Source organism: Anastrepha ludens, chromosome 4 (genome assembly GCF_028408465.1).
Source record: "Anastrepha ludens isolate Willacy chromosome 4, idAnaLude1.1, whole genome shotgun sequence".
NCBI lineage: Eukaryota > Metazoa > Arthropoda > Insecta > Diptera > Tephritidae > Anastrepha > Anastrepha ludens.
The window spans coordinates 4,677,054-4,696,923 of NC_071500.1; the positions used below are offsets into that span (position 1 = coordinate 4,677,054).

General features: G+C 38.6%; 2 protein-coding genes across 7 annotated transcripts in view; one reads left to right on the top strand and one right to left on the bottom strand.

Annotated features, from left to right (window-relative positions):
• The window catches only part of LOC128862087 (FH1/FH2 domain-containing protein 3), a 228,145-nt gene that overhangs the window by 20,271 nt on the left and 188,004 nt on the right, over nucleotides 1-19,870 (top strand). The gene's annotated exons all lie outside the window — the stretch shown is intronic.
• LOC128862091 (uncharacterized) lies at nucleotides 7,768-8,993 on the bottom strand. 2 transcript variants are annotated; one of them, XM_054100516.1, is made up of 2 exons: nucleotides 8,892-8,993; nucleotides 7,768-8,265 (listed from the first exon to the last, which is right to left on the bottom strand). In XM_054100516.1, the coding sequence occupies exon 2, from the start codon at nucleotides 8,179-8,181 to the stop codon at nucleotides 7,924-7,926; it is 258 nt and encodes an 85-aa protein (XP_053956491.1). In that variant the 5' UTR covers nucleotides 8,182-8,265; nucleotides 8,892-8,993; the 3' UTR covers nucleotides 7,768-7,923. The 2 variants fall into 2 exon arrangements, with proteins under 2 accessions (XP_053956491.1, XP_053956492.1); XM_054100517.1 differs by having other exon boundaries at nucleotides 8,882-8,981.

The window sequence follows — 19,870 nt, forward strand, 5'->3', positions numbered from 1 at the left end:
GAACAAGATCGGTTCAGTAGTTTTTGAAATATCGTGGTCACTATTTTGAAAAATAGTGTTTCGAGAAAAACGCGTTTCAAAGTTCGCGCATGTGATTTATAGTAAAAATTTCATCTTACCGTCAATCTGCTATGCCTGGAACATACAATAGGCCTTCCTCTTCTTCTTGGAAGTCACGCAGAGCTGCTCCTTCTTCCCTTTTGGCGAATTCGATATTTTCGACCCAAGAAACTAGAGGACCCCCTTAATAAAAATCAATACAAAAAATAATTATCAAAAATTCAATTGGAAAATAAATTCTTTGCTGCCAAGTCTTTGTATTTTCGTGTTGAAAAAAGTTACGCTTTATGCCGCCAAATGTTGGCCAAGATGCATACATACATACATACATACATACATGCGTAAATGTTTTGAAATAAAATTTTCATATAAAATGTGATTAAGTAATCATTGAAGGATTTCGCTAGAATTTGTGCTTGTTTCAGGTGTAGCGGAAACTTTAGTTGTTTTTGTGTGGCTTTTCAAGAGTAGAAGTGGAGCTTTTACTTCCCAAACATTGATTTGTATTGAATGAAACCAAAAATGTTTGCTGGAATAAATAACAAAATTATCCATTAGCCTCCTCCCCTTGTGTATTTACTTTTTCAAAACAATTATTTTTTTCCATTTCCTATTTTCTGCTCCGGCCGGCTTTTAAGCAGACTATTTGTCAATAATTATTTCCCTCCCACATTTAAGTACTACTCACACTCGCATACATACACATGTGTATATGTAGATGTAGTAGCTAATAGAAATATCTTCCTTGAACATCCATTCGTCATGAGTTTCATTCAATGTGACATAGGACATCGGAATTTACTTGTGGCCTCAATCACGATCATATATTTTTTATTTGATGTAGATGAAATGTTTTGAAAAATTAAGTCATACCGACTTGTAGACTAAAACATTTTCAATATTTATTCTGCATACATGCATTTGAATATATATTCACACACACCCCCACATGCGTCTTTGTATGTTTAGAAATGTATAAATGAATTGTAGTTTTGTTTGTTTGTCTATTTTCAATTATTAATCATCGCAATATATTTGGATTATGACGGCAGCTCGGTCGCGCGTTCATGTCGGTGTACGAGTATTCATCCACCGCCAACACCGTTAATGTTATGGCAAATAATTAATTGATAATTCGAATTTGCTGGCAAAATGGCTTGACAAGCAAATGAGGTGTGCAAATAATTTGTCTGCATTTAAAAGTTGTCAATTGGTATTAAAAAGTTTGCATTAGGAATTGGCGCATTTCATTCCCAATAAAATTGCGGGTGGTTAAATACCTAAGACTACGCCAAAAATAAGGTGTATGGCGTATTGACGAAGGCTCAATTGCTATTTGCTATCTCTTGAGTGTAATAATCAATTTGCTAAATATGTGTCCCACGTCAATACCACCTACATACATACATACATATGTAAAGGGTGGTTAAATTTCAAGGGCCGATGCTGAATGCGAACCACACCTTAATGTCAAGTTTTTTTCTGCATTTCATTTGACCTTTTTCAACTTCAGACTAACTCAATTTGATCCATAGAACGATACATAATCGAGCAACGTGTTAAAGTTATTTAGGCTTATTATAAAAACGGGCGTTCAAATCAAAATGCATATCGCGCAATTCGTGAAGAAAATCATCTTCAGTGATGAGACACATTTTCACCTCAGTGGATTGGTCAATAAGCAGAATTGCCGCATTTGGGCGAATGATAATCCAAGAGTGATTGCCGATAAACCAATGCACCCACAAAGAGTGACTGTTTGGTGCGGTTTATGGGCCCGCGGCATCACTGGGCCGTACTTTTTCTAAAATGATTCAATGATATTCAAAATCAGCCACTATGAAAAGCTAAGTAAATCCAAGCCCCCGACTTGCCATTTCTAACGTAGGGAAGGTTACCTCTTGCGAATAAATTTGTGCTCAATTACAATACGATTTTAAAGTTATAACAGTGGAGCGCAAGCCGAAGCTGAAAACGCAGTAATTGTTCGCTTGATAACAAAAAATACGAGGTTCATTTGAAAAGTCCGTGCAGAGAGATGGCACTACTGGCACCTATCGAGATTTGTTAGTGGCATCTCTTCGAAGAACACACACCAAGTTTCAGCCAGATCGATAAATTTCTTTGTGTTTGGCATTCGTTTGAATCGAGGGAGTTGAGTGATAACAGTAGGCGTAGCAAAGAAGTAAGAGCCAAGATGCCTAGATCTTTACCTCCCCAGAGCAAGACAACTAAGGAGAAGGTGCTGAGATGAGTCCACTTTATCCTCCATACATCCGAGGCAAAAAAGACTCGAGGTAACTCCAAGTCTCACAGCAGGCACTCCTCGCGTATAGTGTCCTGTGAGAAAACTCACGAGATTCGAGAGCTGATATTTTGTCAACCTCAGAAGCTCGCACGAGCGCCCCCTATCCACACTTGGTCAGAAGGATTACAAGTTTGTGTACTTGCCCAATGCTCGCTGAGTTGGCGTGAAGTCCATCTTTCCAGGAGCAGACCACAGGTAGTCAGAGGATCCCAATTCTCTCCCTTCACTGGGAAATCACCTCACATGTCCCCCTTCTGGACAGCTCATCCGCCTCACATTTTCCCGCAATGTCGCTGCGACCAGGAACCCATATGAGGCTTATGTCAAAGAATTCGGACGCAGTCGAAAGTGAGGCCAGGCATTACCTGACCAGTTTCGAATGCACCGTCACTGACCCGAGGGCCCTTATTGCCGTTTGGCTGTCGGCGTAAATATTTACTTTCTTAACTGTTAGTATGCATGTGAGCAACCAATCAGCTACCTCTTTGATTGCGGCTACCTTGCGGCGGAATACACTGCAGTGGTCCGGTAACCTGAATTTGAGTCTGATAGGGAGCTCCTCGCAAAAACTCCTCCTCCAACCTTTCCATCCAACTTCGATCCATCCGTGAACAAGCTCACACCAGACCCTGTCTCGCTGTCTTTTTCCATTAAGTGACAGAGGTACCCTTCAGGCAGTATTATTTATCTTTGATCTCGTTAATGCCGAAGCTGACTACCCGGTTCTTCTAGAATGAATACAGTTCAATGTTCCTTGCAGAAATTTTCGCCGTTTTAAGATCTTTCGCGTTGGCTTTAGAAGCATATTACGAGTAATAAGTAGTATTTTCTATGTAAGAAATCAAAATAATACTTGGTAAAAATTTGTTATTTTAGTTTCATAATTATTAAATTTGTTAAAATTTAATTTTATCCTGCATATATTTTTAACAATTTAATGGAACCTAAGGAAGGTTGATAATCTATGTTAATATTGCACTTTTTGATCTTATTGATGATTTTGAATAACTTTTTTTGCTAGTCAATTGCTTTATTTTACAAAAGTAAAAACATAGCATCAATACATCATGTTTTGACTTTAGCAAAATTTCAAAAAAAAAAAAAAAATTAATAGTTGTAAAAGTTATCGCTTTTTTATGGAGCACGTTTCTCCAGAAGTCCCTTGCGGCGATCATCACAAGTCCTTGGAGATTCATCTAAAATCAATCGGGCAAGAGAAATCAGTTTTATTAATTAGATAATCGAAGTTTTTTTTTTTAATTAACAATATAACGGCCTCGGGAAATATTTTTCAGATTTTCGAGAAAAAAAACCGAGAAAAAGTTGTTTAAAAAAATCGAAAGTTTTCCTTCGATCTGGTACTAGTTTTTTATGTTTTTCAGGTTTTTAAGTTACAGTGATCACCAGTTCAAAAAACATAGTTTTGAGAAAATCTCATTTATACGAATTATTGAATTACTTACACTGTGTCATCTATTCCTGGACCATATAATACAATAGTTCTTCAGTCGTCATAGCAGATTCCAAAATATCGATTTGCTGTTGTCTACGTGGCATTCTACCTTCTCGAGTGTTATCGTTAGCGCGCTTATATGCCACTTTCATACGTGCAGCATACATTTTTTCAGCATACGAACGCTCCGGAGCGCCCGAGCGCCTTATGTTAATTGTTGCATAACTCGAAAGGTATTTGTCGGACTCTCTTCAAATTTTCACACAATATATTTTTAAGATATTTGCTATTTTTGCTATTTCTTTAGCAAAAAAACAAAACATTTTTTTGAAAACCATGTCTCAACTCTTGTATCACCTCTGCAGTTAAATCACAGCTTCTTGGTAGCCATTGGCCATCACTGTTTCGGCTGATTATCCATTTCCAATTTTCAATTTTAAAATTTCCCAACTTTGTTCAAGCAAAAGGGCGGTTTGTATATAAGTAAATAACTAAAATATAAAACAAAATTAAATATCTGACACAGCAGGGATGCTTTGTTAGCTGTTGAGGTTAAAAAATCTATCAATTCAGGCGCTAGATGCACCACCCTGTATTCACACATTGAATGGAATATTATTTAGCACTCAAACATATTTTAGCAATGTTTCGAACCCAAAGTAGCTTTACTTCACTTGTAGATGGCGCCGTAGTAGACAGCAGAGAGCAAGAAAATAGCAACTGTTGTATGTGCGTACCTGCCCTTCATGCGAGCTTGAGCAAAAATGCAAAACAAGATATTTTTGGTTTTATTTTCATCAATTTAAGTATTTTAATAATAATAATACTTGTATGGCAAAACGTGAGGAAGAATTAAAAAGTAAGGCTACATTTTCATTTCAAATATTCGGTATTATTATTCTGTGATATGTTTTTAGATTGATACTACTTTTTTGAGAACTTAGGTTAATAAAGGAAATGCATGATAAAATACAAGACAATACAGATTGAGGTGAAACGAGATCGTAACTTTGTCGTGATGCAATTTTAAATACGAGTAAGGTGTGTGAGGCGGCCCCCCAGTCAAATGGTTGGTGCATGACTACTATTCGGAAGTGCGTAGATTCGAATCTTTGTGCTTGAAACATCAAATGATGGGAAAGGTTTTTGTAGCAATGCTCGCTCACCCTCCGTGTGTGTTTCTGCCACGAAAAAGCTGCTCATAAAAAACTATTCGCCATTCGGGGTCGGCTTAAAACTGAACAGCGTCATCCGTTTGTAGAACAATATCAAGACGCACACCACAAATAGGAGGAGGAGTGATTTATATTAGATAGAGGACGAATTTATTTAAATATCAGTACTTTTTCAAAAAGTTACGAGACGTAAGGCAGGTTGCTTATTTGCCGGCATCGTTGCAAGTTTTCCTGATTTGGCTATCATTACGACGTCCGACGGGTAGCGTAAAATTACTCGGGTGGCGCAAAATTAACCATTCAACTTTTTACTAAAAAAAAACAATTATTTTGAATGAGGGAAATCTTTATTTTGACCCTTACGCGCTCCATTGCTTGTCTGTTTGCATGCTGCAGCTGTCTAGCTCACAAGTGTCAAATATGATTGCCGTAGGACGATATTTGCAAATATTATAAATCTTTCCATAATTGATTAATTTTGCGCCACCTGTTACTTTCATCTCTTCTTGTGTTGGTAGCATTTCAGTGTACCCGGGTGGCTTAAAGTTTTTTACTCTCTTTCTATAGATAATAACTTTGGGCTCCATGAGGATATAATTTCTTTACAGGCGATTTAAAATCACTGTTGCTCCTCTTCACTTTCCAGAGCTTGCTTTTGTTCTGCTTCAATTAAATTTTGTGGCCGAAGATCTGTAGGGTAGGGTGGTCCAAAAAAAATTTGTATGCTGCCGCCCCCCAAAATAGTAAAGAATGAAAAATAAGACCCGTATTTTTTTTTTTTTTAATCAGACCATATTTAATGGTGCCGCCGGGGCTTTGAAATATCCCATGTATTTTGCATGGGGAAAAAATACTTTTTCGTAGATTTCATGTAAAAACCTGGAAAATGAATATATTTTAACCGGATAACTCAGTTTCTCTTCATAATTGGTCAGGGAATAACAACCAATTATGAAATAATAAATTTTTTTTTGTATTAACTATTTTTTATAGAACCCCAAAAAGCCCCCATAAAACGAAAATCTAAGAAAAAATCGAAAAACAATATTTTATATTACTTTTATGATATTTTTTTGTGAGATTGGTTGTTATTCCCTGACCAATTATGAAGAGAAACTGAGGTATCCGGTTAAAATATATTCATTTTTTTTTCCCATGCAAAATACATGGGATATTTCAAAGCCCCGGCGGCACCATTAAATATGGTCTGATTAAAAAAAAAAAAAAATACGGGTCTTTTTATTTTTCATTCTTTACCATTATGGGGGGCGGCAGCATAAAAATTTTAATATAAATTTTTTCCCATGCATTTTTGGACCACCCTACTGTAGGGCTGCCATTATTTTCGACATCTTCTTTCTGCAGTGACAAGTAGCTCCATCTGGAGGTAAGTTTTTCTTTTTCGCAGTTTTTCTCTACCACAGGGTTTGGTGTAGCTATTACGGCGGCTAAAATAAGCAGATGGTTTAGAATGTTAATATTCTCGTCGATATCCTCATTATTTTCTATTGAAATGTCTTTTGGAGCTTGTAAAGGAATTTTCTTAATTTTCCAATTCGTATTATTTGACGTTAAGGAAAGAAGATTATCAGTTAAATATGGCTGGCCGTGACTGGTTAGTGATCTGAAGACAGGTCGTCACAAATTTCAGCGGTGAAAGATTTTGTGAATGTTTTTAGTAACATAATGGGTCGTCGCGCGGACAAAAAAAATTGGCATTTTTCAGTCGATAATCGTATTGTAAAGTTATATTAAATTTTGTTGAAATTTCTGCTGTATGAATATTGAGAATATTACACAAAGCTTTGTGTGATCGGTTATGAATGAAAAAAAGTTTATAAGTGATGCCAACAATTCAAAGAAGTAGAAAAAACGCTCAAGCCGAAATCCCATTTGGACGACTATCAACATAAAACGATGAACAATGCGCCAAGGAAATTAGGGATTCTGTACTCAAAAATCTTTGATATAAAACCAAAGATTTCGTTGCTACTATTGGCATTCGTTTGAATGGCGCCCGAATTATGAAGAGACAACAACTGGTTTTTGTATTACACTAAGGCATCAGCTCACAATGGCCTGGTTTTTGACGTTAACCATGACGAGAGTCAATTTTAAATTTATACGCTCGGAGCCTCCATTTGAGTATTTTTTAGTGTGTATTGACAATATTTGGCACTTGTGGATCATACTTTGTCTCGGTATCATGCCTTCAAACCATCATTTGCAGTCTATGCCAACTTTCAATTGTGGTTCCATTGTGGTTTATGGCATCACCTTCTACCGCAAGTATTTGGTTTGGGAGTTGATGTAGACATTTTTTTAACTAAAAAAATAACTCAGTAAGGGTACTTTTTTATGACTGCGTTGGAGTTTATATAACACTTATGTAAAAAAATTTCAGTTTTTGAGTCGTGACCGCAATATTTCTGAAAAGAGATTTCTTGGAGACTGATTTGGCGATGACTGTAGTACAAAGAACTCAGACTTTCTTCTTTAAACTCCAGTTTTCTACAATAATAAGAATTTTAAAGACCTTAACGCCAGGCCTGCTGAACTATAACTTCTAATATGTCTTACGAAAGTAATTTCCCTGACTCTTTCAATATGAGGATATTTTAAACTCAACAAAGCAACTGGTTAGGTTAGGTTAGGTTAGGTTGGTATGGTTACCCGAGGAATGAGCACACTTGGACGAAGAAAAATGGATTCGTCCTTTGTGATAGCAAAGCAACTGAAAACAGACGAAAATAAATTCGGGCACATTTACATTCTATTCGTTTTTTTACTTTATTATCTACAAATGTCCTTTTAATATTTAATTCATATATTTCTGAAAATTCCATACATTATGATTAGTCTATTACAAACAAACCCATTTAACATAACCTCACTCCCCACAACTCGCAATACGTAAATGATTTCGATCAGGTGAGAAAAAACTCCAACATGTTCGTGAATCGCCTAACACTAACGTAGTTCACCAATACCAGATAGGCATAGGCGGTGTAAATATAGGAACAGGCTTGGAAGTGCAGATGCCGGGCGGTAAACATTCTGCCATTGATGTGTTGCAGGTAGGTGTGCCGCGATTCGCTCAGCAGGCGTCGCATCACAGCGCCGCTCAAATAGACGATGCTCATCAGCAGTATGAGGCGCCGAAGATGAACCAGCAAAATTGCCATCTGCTGAACAAAACACAAAAGTCGGAGTAGGAATAAATCGCAGACGAAGCAGGGAGGACCAGCAAAGCGGTAACAAAAATGTTGCTAAAAATATAAACAAAACAAAATTAAGTGAACTGAACTGAAATGAAAAGAGCTGAGAAAATTCAATATGAATGGCCAAGCTACACAAATAGCGTTGGACACAACAACACAGCAAAAGGCGAAATGTAAGCAATTTTTCTTTTACGTATTTTTTTTCTTTTTTTGTATTATTTATCTGTATGCACTGTGGGTACATCCATTTCGTAGTATATAGACGATATTTTTGTCACATAATATCTTTACGGAAAAATTTCGGCTTCTAATTGGAAATTTTGCAATGAGTAAACAATTTACACGCACATAACACATAAAACAACGGCGAAAATAAAGCAAGAGCAAAAAGTAGGTACGGCAGCTGAAAACAAATAGGAGGCAACGGATTTGTTTTGGATTCATCCACCATAGTGGCTGCTGGCCTTTTCTGTGTGCGTAGTGTGGGCCATTGCAACTTTTTATGGCAGACGTATTTTTTCATCGTGTCATATCGACTGTTCTGCCGTTGCCACAATTTCACAATATTTTGCTATGTTGTTATTATTGTTGCTCTTGCAATTGTTGTATTTACTTATTACATACATATATACATACATACATATGTATGCATGATCATACACACTTGTACTCACTGGGAAACAACGAGGATTTCTGAACTCTTTCGATTTTGCTCTAAATTGTTTGCTGCTGCCGTTAGCCGCAATTCGAGATACACTGGCGCACAGGCGATCGTAAATCTAATTTGGCAACACTTTTGGTTCGAACAGTTCGGGTGTTTTTCAACTCGTTCGCTGGGGAGAAGTCAGTGAGAGGAGGCGCAGTGGGGTGCTTTTGCTCTCAGTATTCTGCAGTTTGTGTGTCACATAGGCAGCAGAGGTGAACATAGGGAATAGGGAAATTATTAGGTAGTAAAAAAATAATATTGACTACATTGCATTTTCTAGGCATAAAAAAAATTACAGTCAGTAAAAATAAATTCCACATTATTGAGGATTAGATATTTCATATTATAAAACTGCAGATGGATGTAAATTTTGGGGTACAATGAGTTTTCTGAATACTTTGTGGAAAAATGGTTGTAGCTTTTAGTTTAAATTATATAAACGACTTAAAAAGCTGTTTTCCATATGTCAAGTTTTTATTTCACAGTAAAGATTTTAAAATAGATCCAATGTAACAGCATTTGTCGTTCTTTACGTACCGCCACCGAAGAAGAAATTAGATTTCAGCGAGCCCGAAAAAACAGTTGGTACGACAAGGAATTGCATGATGCTGCGGAGAGAAAGAATGGTGCTTATAGGATCACCATGTGGGATCACTACCGGAAGCAGAAAAAGGAAGAGAGACGTATTATCTGAATGAAGAAACGAGAAGCCGAAATACGTGAGTGCGAGGAGCTTGAGATACTGACCCATAGGAAAAACGCACGAAAATTCGACCAGAAAAATCGGCGGCTTACAGAAGGTTTCCTGACCGGGGCGATTTTCTGTAAGAACACAGACGGCAATCTGGTGTCTGACTTCCTTATGGAGGGAATACTGGCAAAATGACTGAGTAACTGGACATGTCGCAGAGAATGTAAAGATTCCGATACCCTAATTGTTGATGGCAACAAAGCCACGGTAGGCGATGGACTGTCGGCTGAGCTATTCAAATATGGCGGCGAGGATCTGGTAAGATGCATAATATGATCGGATGAAAACATGCCTGCCGATTGGAATTTAAGTGTACCATACCCAATGCATAAGAAAGGGGATAATCTAATACGGGCTAGTAACCGCGGGATTATTATTTTTAATTCCGCCTGTAAGGCCCTTATTGTGTGAAACAAGCATCTCAGCCAACTGATTGGACCTTATTCCTGGAAAATCTATAATCGACGAGATTTTCCCAATAAGCCAAATATTGGAAAATACCCATGAAAGGAGAATCGACACACACCATCTTTTCGTCGACTTCAAAGTTGCATTCGACCGTACGAAAAGGAGTTTTCTGTATGCCGCTATGTCTGAATTTGGTATCCCCGCAAAACTAATACGGCTATGCAAGATGATGTTGCTAACCACCAGCAGTGCCGTCAGAATTGGGACGGACCTCTCCGAGCCACTTGGTTGCGCACAGCTGACTCTCGCGTGACTTCTTTAACCTGATGCCGGAAAAGATCACTCAGGTACAATTTATAATAAGAGCATGATATTGGCATCAATAACTGCGCTGTTAGTTGTGCCTTCTGAAATTATCACACATCTTAATATACTTAATTCTGTTTATTTGTAGCAGTTGTCAAGTTTACGTTAGGCCAACGGTTTTAAGTGCTTTGGAGGGTTTTTGCAGAATGGTATAATGAAGAAAAAATGGTTTGTAAATCAAGTTACATAACAAAGAACTAAGCCCCAACGAATTTTCCACGACTATGAAGCATACGAAAGTTTTAAAAGTTTATATCTACGAGAAAGATTTCTTGAGAAATATCTAAATTTCTAAATTTTTTATTGCAAATAATGAGAATTGTTTTTGTACTGAATGCACTTATTTTAAGCGGCATTTTACAGTATCATCGCTATTCGCTCTCCATAAGGATGCGAGATAGCCATCATTGACTTGATTTTTTACTCGCTGCTTGTGTGGCAAATTTCTTCGATAGTTAAGCCACAGTTGGTATGCCAGAATATCGATAAAGATCGCTATTCCTTACATGTAATGGCGCGTTTAAAATGCTCTGCAGGATGGAGGTAATGTATGTATTTCTACAAGCGCATCCTGATAATTGTACATCGTAAGGCCAAGCTAGCCTTAGTGTTTGTATGTGAATAAATAATTTGTTGCGGGTTGATAAACGTGAGCGCCTACCAATAAGAAAATATATCATATATATGTATATGTATATATATAATTGGCGCGTACACTCTTTTTGAGTGTTTGGCCGAGCTCCTCCTCCGATTTTGTGGGACCTGCAGTTTCAAGCCGACTTCGAACGGCAGATATTTTTATGAGGAGTTTTTTCATGGTAGAAATACACTCGGAGGTTTGCCATTGCCTGCCGAGGCTATTAGAAAAATGTTTTTCATAATTTTGGTGTTTCACCGAGATTCGAACCAACGTTCTCCCTGTGAATTCCGAATGGTAAGCACGCACCAACCCATTCGGCTATGGCGGCCGCCCTATATCATAGCATATTTAATTTCAAGTCAAGCTCTTCTCGTTTACATGAGCTTTCCAGCGCAGTTTACCATCAAGTGTTAAAATTAGTCTCACTGGCGATATAAAGGGGGCTTAGGGAGATCAAAACAATTTGGACTGCTTTGCAGATTAATTTATGACTATACCCTACCTACCTCAAAAACCGAAGACTATGCCCTAAAATCGAATTTAGTAACACTAACATGTATGCATGCCAAACTTATAGCCCCAAATCTTATAACAGAAAGTATCTTCTCCAAAAGCATCTTAATTGTGATTTTCAAAGTTTTCAAGTTAATAGATTTTAAGTTCCAATACCAAAGAACTTAGTATTAGTAGTCAGAATTTTTAAAAAATATTTTTTTGCATTTTCTTAATGTATAATATCCTAAAAATATTGTTTGCAAATTTTAAAAAGAGTCCGACAAATACTTTTCGAGTTATTCAACAATTAACAAAGGCCCTCCGCCGCTTGGGCCCAAAACTATTGGAGGTTGAATTAGTTTTAAAGGTTTTTTTCGAAGATTTGGGGCTTTATTGTGAAAAAACGGTACAAAATATTTTATTCGAAGTATTGACCATCGCTAGCTACAACTTTCGCCCATCTTTCGGGCAATTTTCGGATGCCGTTTCTCCAAAATTCTGGCCGCTGCTTGGCTATCCATGACTCAACCCATATTTTGGTAGCCTCGTACGAGGAGAACCGCTGGTCCGCCAAATCGAGACTCATATGCCGGAACAAATGATAATCGGAGGGAGCTATGTCTGGACTATACGGCGGGTGGGGTAACACTTCCCAGCCAAGCGTTCCAAGGTATTTTGCGACAGGTTGAGCAACATGCGGCCGAGCGTTGTCATGTTGCAAAATAACCTTGTCGTGCCTTTTTACCGTTTCCGGCCGTTTTTCTTTCAATGCCCGGCTTAAACGCATCAATTGCAGTCGGTAACGATCCCCCGTGATTGTTTAGCCCGGTTGGAGCAGCTCAAAATATACGACGCCGACCTGATCCCACCAAATGCAGATCATGATTTTCTTGCCGTGAATATTCTGCTTGGCCGTCGACGTTGATGCGTGGCCGGGCAAACCCCATGATTTTTTGCGTTTTGGGTTATCGTAGTGGATCCATTTTTCGTCGCCAGTCACCACCCGATGCAAAAAACCCTTCCGATTTTGTCGCTCGATCAGCAATTCGCACGTAAAAAGTCGCCGTTCGACGTCGCGCAGCTTCAACTCGTACGGGACTCAATGCCCTTGCTTTTGGATCATTCCCATTGCTTTTAGACGCTTGCAAACGTTTGATTTATCAACGCCCAATGATTCAGCAAGCTCTTCTTGGGTTTGGCACGAGTCCTCGTTTACCAATTCCCCCAATTCCGCGTCCTCGAACTTTTTGGGCTGGCCAAGACGCTCCTTGTCTTCGGTGTGAAAATCACCACTTTTGAATCGTCGAAACCAGTACTCACATGTTGAAATCGACGGAGTATGGTCTGGGTAGGCCTCCTGCAGCAATTCACGGGCTTGGGCTGTATTTTTTTTCAAATTGAAGCAGAAAAGCAAAGCTTCCCGCAAATTGCGTTTCGACGGCACGAAAGTTGACATACTCGGAGCACGAAAACACTGCGTTGTTTATACTTCAGCGAAATGACAGATACTGATAAACAATGCCTAGGGATGAGGCTTTGTCATGAATATATATTCAGTATTGCCAACGCGATAAAGTGATAAATAGCGCCATCTGTGTGCCACCTTTAAAACTAATTCAACCTTCCTGTTTTTTGAACTGGTGATTACTGTAACTTGAAAACCGCTTGGTAGATTTCATATTGTTAATTTTGAAAAAAGCTTCGATCAGGCACAAAATTATCTATTAATAAAACTAATTTCTCTTGTCCGATTGATTTTAGATGAATCTCCAAGAATTTGTGAAGATCACCGCAAGGGACTTCTGGAGAAACGGGCTCCTCACAAACAGCGATAACTTTTACAATTATTAATTTTTTTTTAATATTGCTAAAGCCAAGTTGAAACATGATGTATTAATTCTATGGGTTTATTTTTGTAAAATAAAGCAATTGACTAGCAAAAAAAAATTATTGAAAATCATAATTTTCTCCGGCCTCTGAATATCCTTAGCCCTTTAACGCTAATCAGGTCGGCTTGGGTATAAACATTATAATTTGCTGAACATAAAAAACCCGGTTTATGAAATTAGGGAATCGAGAGGGTAAGGAATGTTGAGCGGTAAGCAATCGGACGGGTCACAGATTGTGGATGGAGAAAGACCTTATGGCTATGTTAGGGCTATGTTATTTGCAGAACCAATAAGTAGTCCCGGGCAGCTTTTAGCTGTTAGGCGGGGATAGTCTCAGGCAGGTTTTTGGGTTGCACCGAACTTTTCATAAATCCTGAGAGTCTATGAGTCACCTATTGTCATGGCGAACGTTTGGGCACCATTCAATAAACACTCATGCTAATAACCTTTGATGTATAGCTGGGCCTTACATGAGTCGGTAGGCTCATGTCATAGAGTCGGGAGCGGAGGAGCTTCTAGGGAGCCAACAGTAGCGTTCACAGGCTTCCGGGAAGTTTACTACCAATACGTTTATCAAGAAATCTTCCTGCATCGGCAGCCTGTGCATCGGATTTGGAGGTGCAAAATTCATGTAACATTTAACATTAACCCTAGTCCATCCATAGCAGCAACCGCAAAAAGAGGCTCTATGCTCCAATGGATATAAAGGAAACCAAGGTGACGATGAAACATAAAATAAAACTTTAGAACTGTAAAAAAATTAGTTCGGAGTGCATTACGGCTCATTCTTCAACTATAGTACAAACTCTGAATTACCCAAAACGGCATTCAGTGAGGGGCAACTAAGATTTCCTAAATCATCGCCGTGATTTTAAATTCATCGAAAGTGCAACAATTCCACGCAATGCAGGCTGAGATGTAAAATGTTCGCTTTGGGTACAACCAAAGAAGAAATCAATGGAAGTCAATCGTAGGGGGCTAGTCTGTTGGCGCAAACTTTTTTGTTTTTTATTCTGTGAGTGTTGTTGTTGCATGTTTGTGCTCGTATTTTCATTTCAAATGGCATGTGGCAAGCAAATCGAAAGCCACATAAAAATAGTTTGGTGGCAGGCATATCACCCTTTATTACCGCAATATGCACGTATTACAGCACCAACAACAAATATCAAAGAAAAATACAATACATTTTATAAAAGCAATAACAGGTACATTAACAGCAATAAGCAGAGAGACATCGAAAATTGGAGCGACAACAAACACTACAATAAATACATCATGCAAATAACTTTGCCTACACACAAACATACAAACATGCAATGCACTGCATTCGAGTAGTTGCGCGCCCGCGGTAATAATTCTATTTGAATGGCGCGAAAGTATGCGCTCGACCCGCTACTGTATATGGGAGCACTATTTGTGTGTGTATGTGGGTCTGCTGACTTTGTGCAGCACATGGCTGTAGGCGTTTTGTAGTTTTTGTTTTCGCTACCAGTAAACAATGAAATTTAGAAATCAAATCAGATCAGAATTTTGGATTTTTGGATTTAAGACTGGCCAATTTCAGCGCTGCTCACAAGAAAATGCATACATACACTCCACACATACTTACACATGCACACATCGATAGTCTGCATGCATTGGTTTGCTCGGAATCTTGTATTCTATTATTGAAGCTATTAATTAAATCAACTCGCGTTTGCTATTTTTATTGCATAATCTGTCGCTTATGTTTGTCGGGGCATAAATTATGCTCGCTGCCGGCCGGTCGTTCTGCAACTGAATAGTGGATGCGACAGGGCAACGTGTGGGTGGGTGGTGAAAAGGCATTAACAGCAATAACAACCGCAGCTACAACAATGCCAACAGTGAATCTGACACCTCCATACGTAAATAGGTGCATGCATAGGTATGTTTGTGTGTATGCATACCTGCTCGTACATGAGCTGGGGCCATACGGGGCGTATGAGTGACCGCGCCTACATAAGTGACACTTCGCTGTGCGATGTGGGATTAACATTAGTTTTCCTGCCCACATTTCATGTAATTTTGTTTCGTTTATTTTTCGCTTATTTCTGATGCCTGTCTAATCGAGAGCAGAGTATAGACATCTCTCGTAATTGTTGTTTTTATTAACATTATTGTTGTTGCTGTTGCATAGAAGCAAAGTATATATGTATGTTTGGGTGTTTTGGTGACATTTGCTTTTGATTTACATTTTAAATGTTTCGGATGCATGCGTCAATTACGTTGGAATTTCGTCTTAAATCAGAGAATAGAAAAGATTTATTGTTGCCGCCTTGACGGGGTGTTAGTCAGCTAGTCCAGTACTGAGCCTTCCACTTGGCCATGGTTAACTCCTTGAGATTAATGAATAATTATTTGATGTGTGTAAGGTGCGCAAGCCTAGGTCGAAGGGTGTAACCAGCTAAATGATTTATAATTAAGAAAATACCCACTAAAAGGGCAAATGAAAGAAAAGGACCACTAAAAACACTAGGCTTAAGAGTGGCGAAAACTCAAACTATTCAGCAAACATTCTAGTTCAGGAACTAGTTCTAGAGTGGTAAGAAAAGTACTAGTTGATTAGTGAAGAATTGGAGCCGTACTCAAAACAAATATTCTTCTGTGATCTGTTTGTTTTTCTTTTTGTTGTTATGTTTGTTATGTCGTCGGCCGCCGGAGCCGAGGTACGCGTTAATGCGTGCCTACTCGAAACTCCGGGGTAATACGAACCAAATAATAGGAAAAGTTTTTTGTAATAGCTGGCGGCGGCGGCAGGCAATGGCACATGTCCAACTGCATTTCTGCCTTGAAAAATCTCTTCATAAAAAACAAACTAATAGGTCTATTTATAAGTTCGTGCGGTTTTACAACAGATGGCGTAACTTGATTATTATTCCATCGATCCACATTTCCAAACATTCATTGGAGAGCTACTGTCGTAAGGCACAAACGTCAGTATAAGTTTTTTATTTGAAGCGTAAACAACAATATTTTTACCACACTTGAAAATGTCGAATTTCGTGCCAAATAATGTGTTTTTGCGGGGAATTCTTCTTCATTATTTTAATATGAAGAAAAAAGCAGCCGAAAGTCATCGTATCTTGGTGGAAGTTTATGGTGAGCATGCTCTATCTGAGCGAACGTGCCAGAAGTGGTTTGCACGCTTTAAAAGTGGTGATTTTGGCTTGGAAGACGAAGAACGCGAGGGTGCGCCGCCAAAGTTCATGGATACCGAATTGGAGGAATTGCTCGATCAAGATCCGGCTCAAACGCAAGAAGAGGTTGCAAAAACTTTGGGAGTTGATCAATCAACCATTTCCAAACGTTTAAAAGCCATGGGAATGATCCGAAAGGTAGGCCATTGGGTGCCGTATGAATTGAAGCCAAGAGACGTTGAACGCCGTTTTATGGCATGCGAACAACTGCTTCAACGGCACAAAAGAAAGGGTTTTTTGCATCGAATTGTGACTGGCGATGAAAAGTGGGTCCATTACGACAATCCAAAACGTCGGGCAACGTATGGATACCCTGGCCATGCTTCAACATCGACGTCGGCGCAGAATATTCATGGCCTGAAGGTTATGCTGTGTATCTGGTGGGACCAGCTGGGTGTTGTGTATTATGAGCTACTGAAACCGAATGAAACGATTACGGGGGATGTCTACCGACGACAATTGATGCGTTTGAGCCGAGCACTGCGAGAAAAACGGCCGCAATACGCCGATAGACACGACAAAGTTATTTTGCAACATGACAATGCTCGGCCACATGTTGCACAAGTGGTCAAAACATACTTAGAAACGCTCAAATGGGATGTCCTACCCCACCCGCCGTATAGTCCAGACCTTGCGCCATCCGATTACTATCTTTTCCGATCGATGCAACATGGCCTGGCTGACCAGCACTTCCGTAATTACGATGAAGTCAAAAAATGGATCGATTCGTGGATTGCGGCAAAACCGACCGAATTTTTCACAAAGGGAATCCGTGAATTGCCAGAAAGATGGGAAAAAGTAGTAGTAAGCGATGGACAATATTTTGAATATTAAATTTGTAACCATTTTACGTCAATAAAGTTTCAAATTTCGGAAAAAAACCGCACGAACTTATTCATAGTCCTATTATATACTCTTCGGAGGCGGTATAAAACCCACCATTTGTGGAAAACGTCAGACTACACAGTACAAATAGAAGGTGGGGCTGGGCGAACCACCCAAAAAAAGTGGCATAAGCGCCATTTATATATATATCGGGTGTTATTTTAGCTTTTTGAGAACTGTCAATATCGATAACTATGTTTGGGTTGCTGAGAATGGCCAACTGTGTTGACATTTGTGACTCTGCAAGTCATCGTGAATTGTTTAACGCCAGAACAACGCTTCCCAATGGTGGCAATTCAATTTGAAGATAATAAACCGTTTTGCGAAGTTCGGTCTTTATTTAATTCCGATTTCAACCAACGTAGGTATTGTCAAAGCGACAATTCTGCTCTTTACTAATAACTATTTTATTTTGTTTCAGAACCGCCACTCTTGAGATGTCACGCCAACCATATTTTAATAGAGGTAACTTCAGGCAGACATACCAGTCGGGCTTATCAATGGAAAAAATAAAAGTTGTTTGTTGTTGTATTTAATGCTGCATTGTATTGATGTATTGTATATAAAGCTGAAATCAGTAAAACAAATTTTAATACAAAACAATTTCTTGAGAAAAATGTAAGAACTTTGGTGCTGACTCATTAAAAGTGCCTTCGGTTTTTTCTTTTCAGTATATCCATACTTAAACCTCACATGTAAGGACTTTATAATTTCGCATGGTCTTTCATACTATTTACATAGTAAGTGGAAAACTTTATGCCCCTTTATCGATTAAATAAATAATTCTTTTAACCAAAGTGTAGTAATTTTTCATCAGAAGTTTCACATCCTCGAAGGTAGTAGACAAATTTAAATTTATGTAGAAGTAAAAAAGTTGGTCAGAAGGTTTCGTTGTTTGAGCTTTTTCATGGAATTAATAGTGGCCTCAGAAATGCTTTCCATATTCCTGACGTTTAAGTTACTAAGAGCAGCTGGTTAGAGGATTAGAGAGCTGAATCGAGCCAATATCTGCTGCGTTGAAGAAGTTAGTTAATTTGCCGTTTTGAATGAGTTACGTTTAATCTATTGAGCCTTTCGGCTGGTAGGCTCCAGTTGTAACTTTTTGCTGAATAGTGTTTTGATGTTCCTGGTGTTCAATCCAAGTACTGAGTTGAATAATCTGTTAGGAATTTGGCAGAATCCGAAATCAAGCACATAACATTTATCGTAACTCAGTCTCCGCCTTTCAATAGTCACAAAACAATAAGAAAACAACAGAGCAGCAGTGCGTATACGTAACAATAAAGAAGTTTGAAGACTAGGTGCAAGGTAGGCTATGCCAACATCATTGATGAACAGTGATCTCACATATACCAGTACTCGTTCTTAGAATTGTGAACAGATTGTATGCAATTATAAGTTACAGATCTTACCGCCCTACAGTGTGTTGCGAGTTTAAATAAAGCTGCTGATTCTGGGGCCCACAATATCTCTTAAGGAGGTATTCTGGTCTAGAAATTTGAAAAAATCGATTTATTTTTTTCCAAAGTTTAGACTTTCGAAAATATGCCCTTCAACGGATTTTTCAAAATTTGAATTATTTTCGGAGATACAGTGGATTTTGTGACGTGGCGTCTAAGCCGGCCGAGTGGAGCGAATCGTACAATGAGCGGCAGATGTTACCGGACGACTTGAGGACTCGTTTTTTCCAGAAAATCTTTGGTTACCCCCACAACCTTTATTTATTCTATTCATTTATATATACTTTTTACTTCTAGAATATATATACGGCGGCCGCCGTAGCCGAATGGGTTGGTGCGTGATTACCATTCGGAATTCACAGAGAGGTCGTTGGTTCGAGTCTCGGTGAAAGCAAAATTAATAAAAACATTTTTCTAATAGCGGTCGCCCCTCGGTAAGCAATGGCAAACCTCCTGTATTTCTGCCATGAAAAAGCTCCTCATAAAAATATCTGCCGTTCGGAGTCGGCTTGAAACTGTAGGTCCCTCCATTTGTGGAACAACATCAAGACGCACACCACAAATAGGAGGAGGAGCTCGGCCAAACACCTAACAGAAGTGTACGCGCCAATTATTATTTTTTTTTATTTTTAATATATATATATATCCAGAGTGAGTGACTAGTAAATATTATGACCTAAGTTATTCTATTGGAATTTTTGCTTTAACTTTAAACGGGATTTTCTCAAAACTACTTTTTTTGAGATGGTCGACTTGATATCTCAAGTTCTACTTGACCAATCGCTTTGAGATTTGATAAGAATTTTTTATTATTGTATATACCTGTCTATCGCGC